Source organism: Panthera onca, chromosome X (genome assembly GCF_046562875.1).
Source record: "Panthera onca isolate mPanOnc1 chromosome X, mPanOnc1 haplotype 2, whole genome shotgun sequence".
Taxonomy (NCBI): Eukaryota; Metazoa; Chordata; class Mammalia; order Carnivora; family Felidae; genus Panthera; species Panthera onca.
In genome coordinates this window covers 112167486-112190418 of record NC_138357.1, presented here as the reverse complement: position 1 = coordinate 112190418, position 22933 = coordinate 112167486, and the positions used below count along the sequence as shown (strand labels likewise).

The following is a 22933-nucleotide window of genomic DNA, read 5'->3' as shown; positions in this document are numbered from 1 at the left end:
CAAATATTTTAATTCACATCTGGATGGAAATAAAATAACTTATTAATAAAATTAATCCCCTAAGGTACCTAGGGCTATTTAAATACTTAGCGTGATAAAATGAACTCCTTAACATGATAGCTTAACTAAATAAAACACAGTCACTTAGTTTCTATTCTTCTCCCTAATATAAAATAGCAGGTTAATATATACTTTTTTTGTATTGTTCTGTTTTGTTTTTATTATGCTGTGTCCAGCCTTTGTGAAAGCCTTTGGCTTTCAGTAATGAACAGGCCAGTCTGGCTGAAAGAAGGCAGAGATATAAACAAGTAGAAGCAGTTATTCAGAGTAGTAAGTGATTAAAGAAAGAAATAAGTTTAATAGGAGGGAAAAAAGAGAAACCAACCAATAAATTGGGGGAATGTGTAACAAAAGCACAAAGCTCTGAGGAATTGAAAATTGGAATGAGCCAGCAGATACTATTTTTGAATCAGTCTACTGTCTTACAGATTTTATATTTTTGATCATTTTTGGTTTGGCATTCTTCTATCACAGTATTTCCCATAAAATAGATTGTTTTTCACAGTACCATCTTTATCAAAATCATGCTAGGACCCCCACTCCAGGTCTACCCTATCTGTGTATCTGGGGCTGAACCTGGGAATACGCATTTTAACCCACTTTCCAAGTGATTGTTACATGTATACAGAGTAAAATCTGAAAACTACTGCAGTAGTTTAACAGTGTTTGAGTGCAGTTTTATTGCTTTTGCAGTAATGCCTTTATTTTCTTTGCCTAAAAACATACTTTTTCCAAAACCCAATTAAGGCTGCCTTTACTAATTCTTTTTAAGGCAGAGTTAGTTGTTTTCTCCTCTGCTTGCCCAGCCCTATGATCCTGCCTTTATTATAGTAATTGTGAGTGTCCCAAATATGTTAGTACAGATTTAAGCTTTAATAGGTTCACATGTGTGAATATGCTATAAATGTAACACACACATCCTTTGAAAATTTAATTATTTCAATTTCTTTTATAGTCCTTTAGTATTGTTTATTTCAAATAGTTTTTAATTTTAATATTTTTGACAGTTTTTTCGACTGATGTAAAACCTTGGCCGCCTCAGTCACCTGATGTATCTCTTTTAGACTTTGTCTTTTGGAGTCATGTCAGAATTATCACGTATGGATCAGTACTTCATTCTTTGAATAATCTTAAAGCTTGGATTATAGATGTATTTCTTTTAGTCACTGAGGAGCAGCAGCTGATGAAAAATTCTACAAAGTTTGAAATTTGACTTGAGCAGTGTATAGCACAACACTTTGCATTTTAATGAGAAATATGTCAATATTTTAAAATTTTAAATAATTGACCTTTGACATGTGGATTTGTATATTTTTGTCGCATTTATACTTATAAAGTTATTGAAACAAACTTCATGAAGACTTTGGAATTCTACATATTTTAACTTACTTATGTGAATGCCTGTCTCCTTAAACTGTGTTTTTCCAAGTCAGGGGACATGTTTTATTTATCTCTGTATCATGAAGACAGTTGATTAATATTCACCGAAACAAGAGGAAAAGTACATCTATTATGCATTGTCCAATTTGCTTAATATATTCAGTATTACACAAGCATTAGTAAATATATTTGGATGTACTTTATATATTTAATGTTTATTTTTGAGAGAGAGAGAGAGAGAGAGACTGAGCATGAGCAGGGGAGGGGCAGAGAGAGAGGAAGATACAGAATCTGAAGCAGGCTCGAGGCCCTGAGCTGCCAGCAGAGATCCCGACACAGGGCTTGAACCCACAAACCGTGAGATCATGACCTGAGCCAAAGTCAGATGTTTAACCAACTCTTGATTTCGGCTCAGACTATGTTTTCATGGTTAATGGGATCAAGCCCCGTATCAGGCTCTGCACTGACAACACCGAGTCTGCTTAGGATTCTGTCTTTCTCTGTCTCTGCCCCTCCCCTACTCATGCACACACACACTCTCTCTGTCTCAAAATAAAATTTAAAAAGGACTTTGTAAAGCTAATAAGTGATTTTTTAATTTAGTATCAAATGTATTAATATAAATAAAACTAATATTTAGTTTACTGTTTCCATCTATTGCAACTATTATTTTTTTTAGATTCCCAAATTGCTCCATCTTTGGCCAGTGAAAATCTCTTCATGTTGACTTCTGAGTCCTACTGACACAAACAATCCTTGTATAGTTTGATAGCTTCTTTCTATGTGTGTCACAGTATAATCCAGGCTCATCTTATACATTCATATCCCAGGTCTGGAATCCACTATTTTCCTTAACCAAAGGCCCAAGAAATGGTATTTGAAAATCACTAACTGTGAGGAGTTTATTTATTACTCAGTTATGTCTTTTCAGTGGGCCTAAGAAGTACATACACACGTGTGTGCATGATGCATCAAGAGACTCTAGGTTTTACTGACCTTCTTATATATGTATCTGCTTTGTCTCATGCTAAAATTATTTAGGAAACCAAAAATGATAGAATGATAGTAGTATCACATAATTGTTCATTTGCTTTATCCTATGAAATGCAGTAGTTTCAGCAAAACATTAACAGACTAACAATAACTAACCAACAATATGATTGCTGACGATAGTGTAAGATTTTGTTTAATAGTTCTTTTGTTATGTCATACTAGAGATATGCAAGTAAAGTATTATATTTTAAAGAACTTGAAATAGTTATTCTCTGTGTGATTATTGCTGTGTGATCACTGGCAGGATATACATTTAGATCATATTTACTTTTCTCCTTGAGGAAAATTCCTTTGAAGTCTGAACATTTAATCATATTCTCTGTTTCTGGGAAGGTAGGTAAATAATCAAACTTGTATCCATTATAGCTGAAGCAAGTTGTAGAGGCAGTTTGGGGAAACTGGTCAACTTTCCAACTTTTCCCAAATCATCTCTTACCAATGTAATTGTGTCTGAAATTAATTCTATAAAATTGCAGTCTTCCAAATTCTGATGTAAGTACAGTGCACTTTTCCAACATAAATGCTTTATCTATACCTTTCTTCCTCTGTACACATAATTCATACTTAATTTGTAAAGACATAGATATGGCTATATTTGTAACAAACTTCTTCTTTGGCACAGAAGCCCTGCAGAATTGCAAGACCCAATCCTTAAGTATTTCATTTAGTTTATGAAATGAATCAGACCTATATTTAACCTTAAAACTTTTACGCCTGATAAGAATATGTACTACTTCTGACAAGGTATTGTGGTGAAATGGCATTATCAAAAACTATGTTCAACAGTATTCCTTTTTGTTAAAATTAAATTCAGGGAAAGAGATGAAATGGGCTATCATTCCTTAAAATATGCAGTACTGTGAAACATGGATATTTTTTCAAAATTAGATAGCCAAATAATAATTAGTTAACTTTCTATTTTGAAGTAAAGGTAATTAGTTTACATTTTAAAAATAAAGACACAGAACAACAGTAATTCATAGTTAAAATGTATTTATCACTGTATGCCAGATACTGTGCTAAGCCATTCATCCATCTTCTCACTTAATCCTCACAACACCCTTATTGTGTTACTACTAATGTCATGCCCATTTTATGAATTTCTTCAGGAAACTAAGCCATAGAAACAGAAGTTTCTAAGCAAAGATCACTTTGCTATATGTTTGCTCATTGTAAGTCTAGCAATTGCAGGTAAAAAAACAATGGTGATTTTTTAAAATAATTTTTTTACAATTTCAAGGATTCAAATTTATGTTAAGAACTATGAACTTGATATGTACCAATTTTATAATATTAAGGATATTTAATAGCTGGAAATAATTGAAAATATAAAAGCATTTTTGAGATTAAGATATGACTATAGAAGTAAATATTGGTATTTTTCCTAATGTTCCAATCTATAATAAATTAGTATTTGAAATGTTGGAAATATTTCAATGAAATGTATTTATCAGATGTAAAAGTTTAGATAGAAAATGGTTACAATATTTTTTCTGATGTATATTATTCTGTATTGTATTCTGTGTAAAATTAGAAAATATAGTTAAGCAAATATAAGAATACCTGTGTAACTGACCATCAGAGCTAACCACTATGAATATTTTGGTATATAGCTTTCCAGATTTTATTCACATTCTTATTGCTGGTTTTGCTTGAATTGTCAAGATTTTTTCAAATTGTCGTACATTTCCTAAGAAAGTATTTTAAAAGGAATGCTTGATTTGTTTTGAAAACTAATGCATATGTTTCTTTTTTTAAAGGATTGTACTGTGTATGAAACAGAGAATAAAATTCTTCATGTGGTAAGTTTATTTGGGTTTATTTTCATCTTCCTTAGAAAACGGTTCTTTGTTTAACTAGTAATTAAATATAAAGCTGTAGCCTATAAAAAATGAGACCTGTATATTTTATAGGAAAATTACAAAAGAACATAAAAAGTATAAAAGAACAGATTATATTAGTTAAAATAATTCTTTTGTATCCTAATAGGAAAATATCATATAATATGATAAAAATTTTGAGATTGTAGTATGTAGAAAGGTTGGAATATAATGAAGAATCTAGAAAAAGAGAGAACTTGAAATCAGAATTTTTTACCATTCATTTGAGAAAGATACCAGAGAAAAGTATTTGGTTGTATAATGGGGTAAACAACCTATCATCATTTGGGTGAAATAATTAATAAAATAATCAATCTGCCTTTGTTCAGATTCTATACTCCCCAAACCTCCTTCCAAATTTTAATTTGGCAATATTTGTTGAATCAGTTAATCATTTTGTAGATATTACTAGAAACGGAGTATGAATATACTTTTATAGAAAAGTATCTCCTTTTTTGTTAATGAACAGTTTACTGCTTTTCTTTGTAAATCCGTATCTTGGTTGATGCTCATCTGTCCTGATAACTTCTTCATCTCTGTTAGAAATGAGTGACAACATAAGTAACATTAAAGAAGTTTAGAAATGAATGCTATATATTTACTTCGGCAATTTTGCATTCAAGCTAGTGACAATTTAAAGATCCTGTTTGACGATGATTGAGACTGTGGATGGCATTAACCAAATAGTTCAGCTCAGAAAGCACTTGTATTTTCTTTCTTTTTTTTTTTTACAGTTCTCCTATTCTTTTATTTATTTATTTTTTTAACATTGTTTTAAGGTTTTTTTTGAATTCCAGTAGTTAGCATACAGTGTAGTATTAGTTTCAGGTATTATAAAATAGTGATTCAACACTTCCACACATCACCCGCTGCTCATCACAAGTGCACTTCTTAATCCCTATCACCTATTTCACCCATCCCCCTCACCCCTCCCCTCTGGTAACCATCAGTTTGTTCTGTGTAGTTAAGACTCTGTTTCATGGTTTGACTCTCTCTCTTTTTTCCCCTTTGCTGTTTGTTTGGTTTCTTAAATTCCACATATGAGTGAAATCACATGGTATTTGTCTCTTTCCACTTCTCCCTTCCCAGCCTTTTAATGTAAAGATGGGCTAGCCTTTAGTAGAAGGTTATATTCTTGTGTGCTACTTTTCTCACAATAAGAATTCTTTTTTAAAAATAATAAAATAGTATACTATACCACTTGGTATATATGATGCTAGAATACTTTCTTGAAAACAAAATATTCATAAAGTATCTTTCCAGGTTTCCTGTAATGTAGAGGAAATCATGTTAAGTCTAAAGGACTGTCTGAACCCTAATTCTTTTTTTAAAAGTTTTTAATGTTTACTTTTGAGAGAGAGAGAGAAACAGAGTGCAAGTGGAGGAAGGGCAGAGAGAGAGACACACACAGAATCCAAAGCAGGCTCCAGGCTCTGAGCTGTCAGCACAGAGCTGGACATGGGGCTTGAACTCAAGAACTGCGAGATCATGACCTGAGCCACCCAGGCATCCCTGCACCCTAATTCTAACAGTTTGTATCTCAGTGACCTTAGTCAAGTAGTTTGTCTTTGATATTTTTAAGGTAAATTTTAACCATTAAAAAATTTTATTGTTGATTTACACATAACATTATATTAGTTTCAGGTATATAACATAATGATTAGATATTTGTGGGTGACTTTGTTCTTAATGTGTAAAATGAAAATATTAATTTCTTCTAAGTACAATTGTTTATAGTCTCATTACCTTCTTTCCAATATTTATTTATGTTTTTTTTTATTTTCCCTTTTTCTTATTTATGTGTACCAGAAAATAAAAAGCCTGAGTTTTGATATAACTTGTTTAGAATCAAATTGTTACTGACTCTGAATGTTCTCCTTGTTCCTATGAGACTTGAGTCAGAGTGCTCATACAAATGAGTAGAGATTACAGTAACTTGAGATAGGCACTAGAACATCAACTGTCTCAGCCCAGACCCATTCCCTATATCTATATTTTGTCTGGAGGCTAGGGGAGGCATTTATAAAGAGGAAGGATAACTTATCATTTATGAAAATCTGCTCTATCTTGGGAGTTACATAGGCAACACAAGTATCAGAGTATTCTTCAACAGCTGCGCAAACTGAGATAGTTAGGAAAGTTGTGAGGTGTTATCTTTTCCTGAAATAGATCTTTATTTAGGGATGAGTGAAGAAAAAGAATGGGAAGGAGAAGGGGAACTGTCCCTCATATGTCAGAAGAAAATCTTTTTCCATGAAATAAGTTTATTAAGAACATCTATTTAATGATCTCAGTAAGAATCAAAAGAATACTGTTTGCATTAAAATAGAATACCATACTATAAAGAAAGTAAGGCCACTATAAACTGAACACAAAATAAACTAAAAAAAAGTCTTTAAAACTGAGAACATGGAAATAGAAATTAAACCATGCTGAAAGCAGTAAAAAGCATACTAATTATTACAGAAAATTGAAACAGTAAGACACAAAATAAACTTTTTTATTGCTCAGATTATTAGTAAATTAATAAAAAGACAAAAAATGAGAGAAGATAATGGCTATAGAGGATAGATTATGGTTAGCCCACCTTCAACTAATTATTAGTTTCTAAAGAAGAAAACAATAGGAAATAATTAAGGATATAATAGAATAATTTAGGAATACAAATTGGGAAAATTGAATTTCTCAACAAATTAAGAAAGTGAATTGGAAAAATCACGATTTCAAGATATTTTCGTTAATATATTACAGTTTCTATGTCAAGAAGCAAGTACGTTTAACTAGTAAGAAGAGATACATGGGAAGTTTTCACTTCAAAGAAATTAAACTTATATTCAAATGTCTACTCTGAAACCATAACTTCCAGAAGACAATGAAACAAAATCCACAAATCGTTTTTTTCTGTTTGCTTTATTTTTTATTTAAATCCAAGGTAGTTAACATATAGTATAATAATGGTTTCAGGAGTGGAATTTAGTGATTCATCACTTAATATAACACCTGGTGCTTACCCTAACAAGTGTCCTCTTTAATGCATGTCACCCATTTAGCCCATCCCCCCACCCAACACTCCTCCAGCAACCCTTAGTTTGTTCTCTGTATTTAAGAGTCTCTTATGGTTTGCCTCCATCTCCGTTTGTATTTTAATTTTCCTTCCCTTCCTGTGTTCATGTGTTTTGTTTCTTAAATTCTACATATGAGTGAAATCATAAATATTTATCTGACTTATTTCACTTAGTGTAATGTATTGTAGTTCCATCCACGATACTGCAAATGGTAAGATTTCATTCTTTTTCATCACCAAGTAATATTCCAGTGTGTGTGTGTGTGTGTGTGTGTGTGTGTGTGTGTGTGTGTCTGTCTGGGTGTGTATACACACACACACAGATACCACATCTTCTTTACCTATTTGTCAGTCGATGGACATTGGGCTCTTTCCATAATCTGGCTATTGTCAATAGTGCTGCTGTAAACACTGGGGTGTATGTGCCCCTTCAAATCAGCATTTTTGTATCCTTTGGGAAAATACCTAGTAGTGCAATTGCTGGGTCGTAGGGTAGTTCTATTTTTAATTTTTTGAGGAAACTCCATACTGTTTTCCAGAGTGGCTGTGCCAGTTTGCATTCCCACCAGCAGTGCAAAAGTGTTCCCCTTTCCCTGCATCCTCACCAACATCTGTTGTTTCCTGAGTTTTTAATTTTAGCCATTCTGACAGGTTTGAGATGGTATCTCCTTGTGGTTTTGATTTGTATTTCCCTGATGATGAGTGATGTTGAGCATCTTTTCATGTGTCCATTAACCATCTGGATGTCTTCTTAGGAGAAGTGTCTGTTCATGTCTTTTGCCCATTTCTTCACTGGATTATTTTGTTTTTGGGTGCTGAGATTGATAAGTTCTTTATAGATTTTGGATACTAACCCCTTATCTGATATGTCATTTGCAAATATCATCTCCCATTCTGTTGGTTGCCTTTTAGTTTTGTTGATTGTTTGCTTTGCAGTGCAGAAGCTTTTTATCTTGATGAGGTCCCAAAGGTTTGTGTTTACTTTTGTTTCCCTTGCCTCTGGAGACACATCAAGAAGTTGCTGCAACCTAGGTCAAAGAGTTTACTTCCTGTTTTCTCCTCTAGGATTTTGATCATTTCCTGCCCCACATTCAGGTCTTTCATCCATTTTGAGTTTATTTTTGTGTATGATGTAAGAAAGTGGTCCAGGTTCATTTTTCTGCATGTCGCTGTCCAGTTTTTCCAGCACCGTTTGCTGAAGAGACTGTCTTTATTCCATTGGATATTCTTTCCTGCTTTGTCGAAGATGAGTTAGCCATATGTTTGTGGGTCCATTTCTGGGTTCTGTATTCTGTTCCATTGATCTATATATCTGTTTTTGTGCCAATACCATGCTGTCTTGATGATTACAGCTTTGTAATACAGCTTGAAGTCCCAAACTGTGATGCCTCCAGCTTTGGTTTTCTTTTTCAACATTACTTTGGCTATTTGGGGTCTTTTCTGGTTCCATACAAATTTCAGAACTGTTTGTTCTAGCTCTGTGAAGAATGCTGGTGTTATTTTGATAGGCATTGCATTGAATGTGTAGATTGCTTTATGTAGTATCTACATTTTAGCAATATTCCGATCCATGTGCATGGAATGTTTTTTCCATTTTGTTTGTTTCTTCTTTAATTTCTTTCATAAGCTTGCTATAGTTTTCAGCATACAGATCATTTACCTCTGTGGTTATGTTTATTCCTAGGTATTTTATGGTTTGGGGTCCTATTGTAAATGGGATCGATTCCTTGATCTCTCTTTTTGCTGTTTCATTATTGGTGTATAGAAATGTAACCAGTTTCTGTATGTTGATTTTATACCCTGCTCCTTTGCTGAATTCATGTATCGGTTCTAGCATTTTTGGGGGGGAAGTCTTTCGGGTTTTCCCCATAGAGTATCATGTCATCTGAAGAGTGAAAGTTTGACTTCTTCCTTGCTGATTTGGATTCCTTTTTTTTTCTTTTTGTTGTCTGATTGAAAATCCATAAGAAAAGTAATGCCCCAAAATGTTTATACCTAAATTATCATTCATGTGTGAGAGCAACAAAAAGATATTTCTAAATCAGCAAGGTCACTAAAGTACCTTGTTGAAAAATGGATTTGAGTAAGTTTACTAAATAAATGAAGCAAAAGTTTCAAATTCTAGAATAGGAAACTTGTGGTAGCAAAGGGCTGGAGATGAAGAACAAAACCAGATGCTATGGTGTCTTAGTCCATTCACAGTACTATAACAAAAATACCCTAGTCTGGGGGGCTTAAACAACACACCTTTCTCACATTTCTGCAGGCTGGGCAGTCCAAGATAAGGGCACCTGCAGATTCGGTGTCTAGTGAGAGCCTGTTTCCTGATTTATAGAGGGTCTTCACATTGATGGAAGGGGTCAGGGAGTCTTCTGGGATCTCTTATAAGGACATTAATCCAATTTAAGAGGGCTCTGCCCTTATGGACCTAGTCATCTCTCAAAAAGGCTCCACTCCCAAATCAGGAGACTATAGATGCTGGAGAGGATGTGGAGAAACAGGAACCCTCTTGCACTGTTGGTGGGAATGCAAATTGGTGCAGCCGCTCTGGAAAGCAGTGTGGAGGTTCCTCAGAAAATTAAAAATAGACCTACCCTATGACCCAGCAATAGCACTGCTAGGAATTTATCCAAGGGATACAGGAGTACTGATGCATAGGGGCACCTGTACCCCAATGTTTATAGCGGCACTCTCAACAATAGCCAAATTATGGAAAGAGCCTAAATGTCCATCAACTGATGAATGGATAAAGAAATTGTGGTTTATATACACAATGGAATACTACGTGGCAATGAGAAAAAATGAAATATGGCCTTTTGTAGCAACATGGATGGAACTGGAGAGTGTGATGCTAAGTGAAATAAGCCATACAGAGAAAGACAGATACCATATGGTTTCACTCTTATGTGGATCCTGAGAAACATAACAGAAACCCATGGGGGAGGGGAAGGAAAAAAAAAAAAAAAAGAGGTTAGAGTGGGAGAGAGCCAAAGCATTAGAGACTGTTAAAAACTGAGAACAAACTGAGGGTTGATGGGGGGTGGGAGGGAGGGTAGGGTGGGTGATGGGTATTGAGGAGGGCACCTTTTGGGATGAGCACTGGGTGTTGTATGGAAACCAATTTGACAGTAAATTTCATATATTAAAAAATAAAAAAAAAAAAAAAAAAAAGAAATAAGTGAGAGGGAGGGGAGGGTGGGTGATGGGTACTGAGGAGGGCACCTTTTGGGATGAGCACTGGGTGTTGTATGGAAACCAATTTGACAATAAATTTGATATTAAAAAAATTAAAAAATAAAAAATGAAATTAAAAAAAAAAAAAAAAAGGCTCCACTCCCAAAAACCATCACAGTGGGGGTTAGGTTTCAACATAAGAATTTAGGGGGAAGCACAAACACTGAACCTGTCCCAGATAGTGAAGAATAAAAAAATATGAGTGCTGTTTTTTAAATGAGGGTTGTTAAATAAATCAAATAGATAAATATCATTGGATAAATCAGAAAGATAATGCAAATATCATTGCATTTATATATTTCTTAAAGAGACAAGCTCAGTATCCCTAAATTAAATCACAAAGACTACCATTACTTTCCAGTGGCAGTTTTCCTCAGAAAACAAGGAATCCCTGTAACACAGTAATGAAATTCAAACTTTCACCTATCAATTAATAAACACAAACACACACACACACACACACAAATACAGACTAAAAATACTCAAATGCTGGCAAAAATCTAATGAAATTGAATGGACGTACCTTACTGCTAATCATGTGCACTCATTAAACCTTTTTAAGTTTTAGGCAATTTCAAGACTCAAAAACATTAATGCTAATATTTTTGTAGTATTTATAGTATGCTGCAGGTACTATTTCAAGTGCTAAATATAAGCTAATCATTTGGTCCTCATAACAACCTTGGAAAATACGTATTAATACCATCATGTCCATTTTACAGATGAGGTTAGTTGACTTTCCCAAAGTGACACAGATGGAAAGGATTTAAGGTAGGATTTAACTCAAGCAGTCTGGCTCTAGAGTCTAGATTCCTAAACTATCTTGGGAATCTGGTCTAAAATAAATTATAAAATACAACAGAAAGTATTTAGAGTAGCATTATGTATAATAGTGAAAAACAGAAAATAATAGGGTGATGCTTCAGTAAATTATGGTGCAATTACAGGATGAAATATTTACTATTCATAGTTACTGTTTCAAATTATATCTGATTATATAATTTAGGAATAAGTGATATTTATAAATATACATAAAATATGTTCCAATGTTAAAAGTAAGATTCTAAATAATAATGTTAAGTAAAAACCAGATTAAAAATATTATAAACATAACAAATCATCACTGTTGAAACTTTGAAAAAAAATATTCTATATGAATATTTATTGTGTTTGCTTGGTAAGGTAACAGCTGATTTTTTTTAATTTCAAATATCTTCCCAATTTTCTTCAATTAGTTTGTATTGCTTTTATAATGGAAAATTATACAAGTATATATTCTATTATATTCATAATTCTGATAGTTTTAAATGGATAATTTTATGATACACCTGCTAGATTTCTTGATGTTCACTGTTTTTATCTTTGAAACAGGATTTTTTTAATGCTTAAAATTCAAAAGCAGTAGACTCTGAAGACCAAAAGACTTGTTAGAAAAAAGTTGGTTGGTTGGTTGGTTGCAGTGGTATACGGAGATGTCTGTTAATATGAAACGTGAGAAGGAGCAAAAGGAAATGACAACTTGGGTTTCCTTTAATTTGTCATTAAGTATAATGGAACTGATGGCACAGTGCAGCCATAAAGGACAGAAAGGAAATGCAGATCATATGTGCACTATGTATCTGCGTGATTGTTGTCTAATGATAAGCAGTAAGGTATTTCCCCTTTGTTGATCTGGTATTTCCCTCTCAGTTAGGCCTTGGCCCTGATTACACATTCTCTGATAGGTTGAAGCCCATCTGTTTTTGCTCTGCACAGATGCTTGTTTTGTACACAGTAAATCAGTTATAAGGAATCTGGAGTTCTCTTGAGTTCCGTACCCTACTTTCTCCTCACTCCCACCTTTCACTACAGTGTTTGAATGTGGAGAGAGGAGCATTCCTGAGAAGCTATTTTAGACCCTGTGCTTCAGCAGACTTAAACTGTGCTTGTCATAGCCCTGCTGCTCTTGTTGATGAGCCTGGAACACTTGCCAGCTTTGATAAACTCATGGAAATCTCAGACCAGGCAAGATCATTAAGTTACATTGTTTAAATCAGATTATACTGAGCTCAAATGCACCTTTTACATTGACCAACTGTGTGGTCTTGTGTATGGCACTTGCTTTGTAGTGGCATTTTATCCCCTATTGCTTTCATAAAAATAATGGGAAGAATAAACACAGTGAATGCCTACTTTATTATGTTAGTGTTAAGATTATCTTTTTTTTATACAGTACTTTACAGTTTATAGGAAGGAAATTCTCATGAATGCTCTCTTCTCTCTTTTCTCTTTTCCCTCTAAGCTATTTTTTTTCTTTACTAATTTAGGTTTGATCATGAATTAGGCTTATTTTGGCATGTTAACTAATTGTTTTATTTCATAAACATTCTGTGTAATTTTTTTCTGTCTTTGCATGTATGAGTTCTTCACTCCTAAACTCCATCTGGACTGAAAGTATTATGCCTTCTCTGATATCTAGTCTTGAGATGGCTAAAACTACACAGAAGCAACAGATCCAAGGGAAGAGCTTGGAGGGGAAAATAAAGAGCTCATTTGAGATTTTTCCCCACTATCTATGTCATATCATTTTTGTAAGCATAGCTTTCTTAAGATTTTGTCAAACCTTGAGGATATAGGTACCAGGTAGCAGAATGCCCTACAATAAAATAAAAATGATATTAATATTTTATCTTTAGAGATTTCTTGAAAATAGTGGCACTCAAATGACACCATAAAAATAATTTTACATTGGTTTTCAAAAGGTCCCTAATGCTTTGAAAAGGCAGCTTTGGTAATTATAGCTAGAATCTTCTCTTAAAGCTGTGGTTTGGAGCCATTGCAAATGGAGGGGGTTTTGTTTTGTTTTGTTTTGTTTTGTTTTTTTGCATGGTTGACATTTTGGTTATAACGGTAGCATTTGGACATGCAAATTTTGAGCCATCTCATTAAAACATGAATTCTAACAGTTTTATAGATGAAAAGAATTAAGATATTTCTTTGTTGTCACAGTTAATGTGACCCTTCTGTCTTGGCCCCCTTCACTGTCATTTTTGTGGTCACCCTGAAGATACATGCTAACACTATTACTGAAATAGGCATTGATTTCTTGAGTGTTCTATTAGATTATCTTCAGGTTTTGACATTTTGATGGTTAATTTCCTTATAAATTATTTTAACTGTAACTTCCACAATCAATGTTTTAAGGAGGAAAGAAGAAATCAGATAGAATATCATGGAGGTAAAAAAAATCTTTGTCTTTTCTGAAACAAAAAGAAAATATGTGTATACACTAAAGGGAATGTGGCCATACATAACAAATTAAGATAATCTGTTTTTAATATGTTTTATTATGATCTGTGTAGACAGTATGTACATCAGTATATTTATATGGTTGTTCTTGCTAACAATACATTTGCTGATCACATTATACATTATAAAATGCTTACACAGACTGGGTGTGCAATTGTTCTCAGAGAATATTTGTTTTTGTTGAGGAGTCAAGTGAAACAAGAGTTATGTAGTAGAAAGAGTATCAATTTGAGAATTAAAGAGATTTGGTGTCCTGACCTCATTCTGGCACTTACTAGCTGTGAAGAAACTAAATTAGCCTTTCTCATTAAGTTGGGTTATAGGAGTAAGATCTAAATGCCATAATTCTTTGGTGATAATTCAGAAAATCAGTAGAAAACATTATGGTCACATGAAGTGATAAATTGAAGGGCTATCTTCATCTGAGACCATTCTTTTTATGATCAAAGACACTATGGATGTTTTTGACACTATGAATTTTTTTTAACTACAGTTACAGTCACTGTAAATATCAAGATATCTTCATCAAGGCAATGGGATCAGTCTGGAGGCAGAAATCAAACTATAACTTAAACAACAGAAGCTTAATCTAAATAATTATTAAGCTATCATAGAAAAGTACCTATGTAAAGACACTGTAAAGCTTTCCCTAGAATGAAGGAAGGTGGTATATACAATGAAGGACAGCTGATAGGCAAACACCCTCCCACCAGGCTGAGGTGGATCAGAACTCATTAGAGCCAGAGGGTTGCCTAAGCCAGAGCTGGCCCACAGTTTCCAGGCAAGCAAGAAACAGCCTTCTAGGATATAGGCAACTGTTGCTGGTAGGAGACTCATAGAGAGAGTGGAGTGCTGCTGTGGGTATGAGGCTGAGAGGGCCCCAGGATGATGGTCACTGAGCCCAGGCTGAGACTTTGAGTTCACTGAGGGACTGCATGATCATGGCACCACTGGGTGTTGTCACACACATCCATCACTGATGGACCATGCCGCAGGAACAAGACCAAGCAAAAATGCAGCACAAGGGAACCTGAAAGAGAAGCCTCATTCCCCTTGTCACATTTCTTTGGTGCCCTCTACTGATAAAAGCTTAACATAATGCTTGGTGTAAAGCAGAAATTCTTGACAAGTCCCAGCCATTATCACAGAGCAAGCACTGAAGGGTGAATTTGGAACTGAGAGCCAGTAAAGTCATAACTGGCACAGTGCAATTAGTTCTTTCCTCCAAAAAAAACCACATATGGCAATTTTGAATTTCTCAGCTGTAAGTGAAGACATTACCCTCCAAGTCTCTGCTATTTTTCAATATTTGCCCATAAACTAACACTCTCTCTCTCTCACTCTCTCTCTCTCTCTTTCTCTCTTTCTCTCTCTGTGTGTGTATGTATACCTATACCATATGTGTGTGTGTATATATATATATATATATATATATATATATATATACACACACATACATACACACACACACACACACACACACACACACAAGTGCCTGGATTTTCCAGCATTTCATTTAATTATAATGAACTCCTTCAGTCTTGCTATTTGACTCTAAAGTAAAAGGGCATCCTCTTCCTAATAACCCACTTCTTAGTTGAGCCACTTGCATGTCCAGACCCTTGTTAATTTTGAGCCTGGAAATTTTCACCCTAATGAGTGTTCTCTCAACTATCTGGGGACCCACTGCAAGCCTGTCTGGCTCTATTTCTCGCCCCTGAGAGAGCAGGCAAATACAATGGAGATTTTCCTAGATTAAATACTGGTTTCCAGCTGACTGTTTTCCTGTCAGAAACCAGAGGAGAGTGGAGTGTCTTGTGTCAACTTTAATTCAGACCAGGATGCTTCAGAGATGCAGTTGGAAATAATTTGGAAGTGTCATGGGTCTACTTCTTGGTCATCAAAGCAGGTACACATTTGGGACTGATGTTCTCTCACTGTTTGGTACTGACCTCATCCTTCATAGCCTCATCATTCGTGAATGATGGTTGTTTTAAAGTGTTATTGCCTCTTTTCCATTATCAGGAACACAAGGACAACATGTTTAATGTAAGTGACATTAAGGACAAAGCCAAATAGATTACCTGAAACACCAGGTTGTGAAATCCTTGAATGTAATAGTGGGCATTTGAATCATTAGCAGATACTCAGTGATTGTTGAATGAATGAATGGCTGTATGAAGAGTGGTGGTGGTTTCTTTTCATTCTGTTAGTTGTTTTGTTGTGTTTTTCTCCCCACCATCAGAATTTGAAACCTAAAGGAATTGCAGAGCTTTCTAGGCCTTGTTGGAACAAAGTTCATATTACCTTTATTTATTTGCTCCTACAGTTGTATTCTGAAGCTATTTGAAACTCTTAATCTTCACTGTATATAGGTATGATTTTTTACATTGGGTTAAAATTGAAATTTCATTCTATTTGTTTTTTAGGGTTAAAAGATTGTTTCTCATTCAATTCTGTTTACTCATATGAGCAAGAAAATCTTCCTGGGTTGGGGAATATTTACATAGAATAATGCTTTTGAATATCAATTTAAATTCTGTTTGTGGATTTTACTCTTTCAAAGTTACCTCTGATTCTGTACTCCTTGTATCTTATTAGGGAGCCATCATAATTAGAACTACAAAATTGTTAGCTCAACAGAGATATAGGAAGTATTAAGATACTAAGAATACTATATTTCTGAATGAGGCTTATATCATTTAGAGTTCTCACTATTAATATTAGAATAAATGTATACTATTTTGTAAAAACAAAACCTCTCATTCACAAAATACAATGCAGATGTCATCCTAAATTGTCACAGGATTACATGATTTGTAATACTGAATTATACTAATAGACAAACCAAAGTAAAAACATGTTCTGTCCTCCAGACTATTTTAATTACAATATCAGTTATATTAATACTTCTACTGTGTATACACTATCAAAATAAAACTTTTGTTGGGACACCTGGGTGGCTCAGTCAGTTAAGCATCTGACTTTTAATTTCAGCTCAGGTCATGATCTCATGGTTCCTGAAATCGAGTCCCTCACTAGGCTCAGTGCTAACAGTGTGAAACCTGCTTGAGATTCTCTCTCTTCCTCTCTCTCTGCTCCTCCCCTGCTCGTGGTCTCTCTATGTCTCAAAATAAATAAAATAAAAAGTTCATAAAAAATAAAAAATAAAACTTTTGCTACTATTTTCCATTTTATTGATAATAAACCTGAATCATTTAAGCTATTCTTAAATCGTAGCTTTTACATCAATGTTGCCATTTTAAAATGTATATGCATCTGTTTGTTGTTTCCTCATTTTATCTTTGTTTTATATTCTTGTCCCTTGTATATATGTATATACCTGAAAAGTTTCTAGAAATGTCCTTTTGTAAAATATTTTTTTGGGGGGTGGTAGAATCTCTTGTTAAGCTCATGAGCCTGAAGTTCTTTCTTAATTGAAATGAATTTCTGATTTTTTAACCTAAAGATAGTTCCATTCATTTCCTCCAATACATTCAGAATAACTGACTCCAGCACTTCACTTATCTAGAAAAACAAATAAAAATACTTGAAGTAGTTCAATCATGTCTGAGTATGTTCTGATGGTAACTAATATAGGAAAGACTTCTTTCCTTTCCCTTAGCTTTTCACTATTGTTTGTACTTAGAATACTTTTTGTGTTCCCTTTGTAAAACATAATCACTGAAACTTTACATAGTAATCTAAAAACTATTTGATAAATTCAGTGATAATGAAATAATGCTGTTATTATTAGTTAATATGTTAATGTAAGGGTGCTGTTTTTTTCAATCTCCACAGTGACTAAAATGTTGCTTTTACAACTATTTTAAAACCATTAATTTTATACTAAACCTGCTGTGTTCAGGTGTTTTTTCCATTTTGAACTTTTAGATTTGGGTGAACCAGATGTGTGTGTGTGTGTGTGTGTGTGTGTGTGTGTGTGTAAATGTATATAAAATATAGGATGTATATAGAACGGAATATGAAAACTTCCCATTTCACTCTGAGAACATGCTCTATTAATTCATAGTTGAAATTAATATGAACAGTTGGAGAGAAAAAAGTCACAGTACCATTACTTCTAGCCCATGACCCTCTTTTGTTTTAAAAGGTTCTTAAGTCCTAGCTAGCCCTGTCACCTGCTATTTAGTCACTATTTTTTGTTACCATCATGGGTAGCTCATAACAGAATCCACAAGGTCAGTTATAATATTCATTGCTATCTTAAGTTTCCCTTTAACTTTATTAAAGGCATATTGTTTACTAGGTTTAATTTTAGGTTCAAATTTTCTTTCTGTTTTTAGAACTAAAGATAAATAGAATTAAAAATTCTTTGGTATGAATGTTGCAGAAATACCAGAAGAATCCCCTTTATACAGGTGGTTACCAAGTCTTCTTCTAGCTAGGATAGAGTTGTTCTGCTGCTGCAAATATGGCTTTACATTTTCCCAGAGAGCTGTGTCTTTCACACTCTCAGATCTACTATTCCTTATCTAAATGGCATTCTAGATTGCAAGAATGTTTGCAGAATTGCCTTGTATTTCATTATAGTATATAGTTTAAAGGTACTATATAACATCCATTTAATACAGACATAGGATTAAGCAATATAAAAAGAAATTGATCAAAAACAAGTTCCAACTTAGGGATTGAAATGAGAGATGTTAAGCATAACGGTTAAGAATTCAAGTCCTTTTTCTTCCAAGGCAATGGACCTTGATCTGTTTATTTAGCCTTGCTTTCTCCTCTGCTATGCTGGCTATAATAATATCTACTTCAGGAAGTTGTTATAAGGATAAATGAGATAATGAATATGAAGTATAATTGACCCTTGGACAATTCACCAAACTGCTATGCAGTTAAAAAAAATCCATGTATAACTTTTGACTCCACAAAACCTTAAGTACTTAATAGCCTACTGTTGACCAGAAGCCTTACCTATAAGACAGTTGATTAACACATATTTCGTATGTTTTATGTATTTATAGTATATTCTTATAATAAATTAAGCTAGAGAAAAGAACATGTCATTAAGGAAATCCTAAGGAAGAGAGAATACATTTACAGGACTGTACTATAAAAATTCTGTGTATAAGTGGGCCCACGCAGTTCAAACCCATGTCATTCAAATGTCATCTATTTAGCATTGTGCCAGATATGCTATAGGTGCTCTGTAATATTGATGTTCACTTATAATAATAAAAGATGTATTTTTCTTGCTATCTTATAATTTTCTTTTTCTAGAAATTAGGTAACAGTAGATAATGCTGTGTTTTAAAATGTTAACAACATAATATCTCGTGATTTTACTGAATGAGCAAATTTGCTTTTTACAAGAATGTGTCAAATAACTTCCCTGGAACTTTGCCTAGTACTTTTAATGTGGTTTCCTGCAGTGGCTTGATGTATGATGTAGTAATGAGTGTAGAATTAGCATATAAAACCAGGCTTTATACCCCTTCTAATTGGCTTATTAAGTCAAGTGCCAAATACTATAATATAAAGGTTCTAGTACATTATCTCTAAAACAGGCAGCAAGGTTCTAGTGGAGTTTCTTTTCTAAGTCTTTTTATTATTTTTTTCAGGATCTTTAATCTGTTAAATCCTGATGGCTTTTCTGGTAAAGTCATTGTTTTACTCATCTTTTGTATTCCAGCAGACCTTGCACATAGCAAGTATTTGGCAAACAAAATTACTCAAGAAGAGGAATCTGAGAAAATGATATGCAACTTAATACGGTGGATTTAATTGGTATTTTCTTTTTTGTAAACATGTCTACAGTCTAGTATTTCTGCCTTTCCTTCTTCTACCCCACTTCTAAGTGCTTCCAGTGCCTGAATTGGAGAGCTGCTATTGCTCATTACCAGTGTGTCGTATGAGACCCTGAATGTTGTCATGTACACGTTGAGCCATTTAAATATGTCCATTACTTTCCTATTTATTTATGCATTGGACTTTTAAAATAATTCAATTTGTAGAAACGACAAAGGTTTCTTTTTAGTGTACTGATTTAGTACTGATTTAGATTATATCTCCTTTACATTATCATGCAATCCAAGTATCCTATTTAGAAATGCTTAAGAATTAACAATATTATCAACCCCTTGAGATAAAGAGAAAATAAGAATGAAAATGTAGCCATACATAGGAGGAAAGGAATAGCTAAAAGATATAAATCTGCCCAAAAGTGTTTTCTTTCCTGTAAACATCAACAATTTGAAATGCAGCCAGTTTTTGTATGTTGAGTGCTGCCATTCTGTCCTTTCCCCCATGGCTGCTGATGAGTATTTTCAAGAGGAATTAAAACGCGCACGCACACACACAACTAGGGTGCCAAGATGTGCTACAAACATGTGAGATCTAGTGCAAAATGAAAATGTCAAGTCCCTTGTTCAAGAACAATGGAGAATTCCAAGACCTCAACAGCAGAGCATAATGCTAAGTACAGGCCCCTATGCAATTGCACAGATCAAATACATCAGGCCCTGTAGAATTCCCAATTTCTAAGAAGTGGTCTTCCTCTTGGCACTATGCTTAGCAGCTTTTCAGGGTAAATACCTTCATTGTATCTGAGCATTGAGATTTGAACATCAGAAAGAGTAAAGAGATGTGAACTCTCCCATTATGGCCATGCAGTGTGATCATTGGTCATTGTAAAATGGTCAACAAGGCCATGTAATGAAGAATAATGAGATTATTCATCTCATGAGTAAAGATTAAGCCCTCTGAGGGTAGAGAAAGCAACAGGGGAAAAATAAGCATTTATATAGTGTCTTGTTTGGATTGGAGCCATATTAGGCTCTTTCTTTATACCTTAATCTGATTTGTCATATAGAGCAATTTTTATCACCCCATTTTCTACATGAGGAAATTGAGCCTCAAGGATATAAAATAACTTGCTCACAGTTACACAGCAAGTAACTGGCACTGTGATGATCACCCACATCTATCTTTATATCAAGCCCATGTTCTTTCCATGGGTATTGGTATCTTACCAGCTAATGTCTCACTTTGGAGGCTGATAGCTTCAATAAAAGTGCAACCTTGAGAAGTAGATGGAAAAAGGAGTGAAATTACAAGGGAAATTTAGTTTGGCAGTTTGTTTGGTATGAGGAAGCTGAACCCAGTGCAGAATGAGAGGCCACGGGCCATGTACAAAGAGTGTAGCAAATAAGAAGAGAGTCATTATTATCTTGACCAGACAAAGAGAACTGTCTCCCTTACAATTGAGTAATGTAGTGGTCACAGAACAAATGTAACATGTTGGAAATGGACAGAAAATGACACCTTGATTGCTGAAAAATAATAGCTCTTCCTACAATAAAGGTAAATAATAATAATAATAATAATAATAAACCAAATGATGGACACCTGGTTCCAGTAAGCACAGTGAGAGTCTGAAGCTTCTAAGGGCTAGCATATTTGAGGAAGTATACTCCAAGCGTCATTCACTTATGTTCCACTCTTCATGATTTTACCATGTCTCACTCTAACATATTTATATCTGTTCTATAGCAGCATGAATAGATTTATCCTAACCTAAAGTATTAGCTCTCTGTCCTCAGTCAAGCCACTCTACTAAGTGCTAAAACTCCTTTGTTCCTCAGTTTATTCAGCTCGTATTTACTGAGTACCTTATATGTTGTAAGATCTCTCTACCTGTTGTGGAGGTGTGGGGAAGGGGGAGGAAGAGAAGTCAGAGATGAGTAGGACATGGCTTCTGCCTCAAAGGATTCAGAATGAAGCAATTTTAGAATTTATGCAATTTTAGACTTCATAGAATGCTGAGAAACCAGTATTGAAGAAGTGGCAAACTTTACCTGAACGACATAGGAAATTTATAGAAAGGTAACCTTGAACAGTAAAGTATATACAAATAAGTAGAAGTTCACTGAGCAGACTTGGAACATTCATCTTCTTGGTCGTTTACTGGATTGTTTTTAAACTTTTCTTATCATATCATGGGTGGTTTTGAAATTATTGAGTTTAGTTACATCCAGAGGTTGTTATCAAGAAGTTGTGTGGTTATTAAGATTATTTAGGAATAATGATTTGATTTTAGGTCTGATGAATCAAACAAGAGAAACAAAACCATAACTTTCTTGTATTTTGATCTTTAGTTCTTGTATCCATAATTTAGAATATAGGTGTGTTGTGTATGTATTATGTTTTTTTCACCTGAATACCTATTTTATGCAGATTTTATAGAAAAAAAAGTCACCTGCTTATGCTTCTTTAATTTTTTCTTGTAAGAAAGTTATAACAAAAAGTGATTCACGTGTTACATACAACATGTGTTCATCCTAATTTTTTTTTCAGTGTAAAACTCTTTCTGGAGTCTGTGACCACATCATATCCCTGTCATCAGATCCTCTGGTTTCACAGTCTGCCCACCTAGAAGTGATTCAGCTGGCAAACATCAAACCAAGTGAAGGGCTGGTAAGAGCTACCGTGTTTATCAAAGCCACCATCCATCATTGGATAGCTAATGATGTAGGCAAAGTAGCCTCCAAATATGGGAATCCATAAATTCTAACAAACTTAGAATATTTTGGTATTTTTTTTTCCAGAGGTAAATTAAAGTAGTGGGAGTTTGTTGTGAAAAGAAGTTTTATGAAGATAAGTGAAAATGAAAAGGAATTTAAAATGGCAATTTCTAAATTATCCTGTGATAAATTATTTTTTATTACATTCTTTCACTCCCCCCCCACCAAAGTTCCTTAGGTTTAAAGGAAGTTTAACAGTTTTATACTAAGAACTACATTGTTACCTGCCCATGCCAGTAGGTGTTTTGTTTGTTTTGCTTTGTTTTGTTCTAGTTTTAATAGGACTCTTTTCTCTTAGGTTGTATAAGCTAAGCAAACCCAATATTGTTTATAACTCACATCCATTCTTTCTTAAAAGAGTGAGTAAGCAGGTGGATTTTGCCAAAACTAGGCTGACATCTAGAGATATATTTTTTTATTATGAA

General features: G+C 34.1%; 1 protein-coding gene across 5 annotated transcripts in view; it reads left to right on the top strand.

Moving 5' to 3' along the window:
- The window catches only part of CNKSR2 (connector enhancer of kinase suppressor of Ras 2), a 297465-nt gene that overhangs the window by 123624 nt on the left and 150908 nt on the right, over positions 1-22933 (top strand). For all 5 annotated transcript variants that reach the window (XM_081793473.1, XM_081793472.1, XM_081793475.1 and 2 more), the window contains exons 5-6: positions 4254-4295; positions 22282-22401. In XM_081793473.1, coding sequence (XP_081649599.1) covers positions 4254-4295; positions 22282-22401 — 162 coding nt within the window. The remainder of the gene's footprint in view (positions 1-4253; positions 4296-22281; positions 22402-22933) is intronic.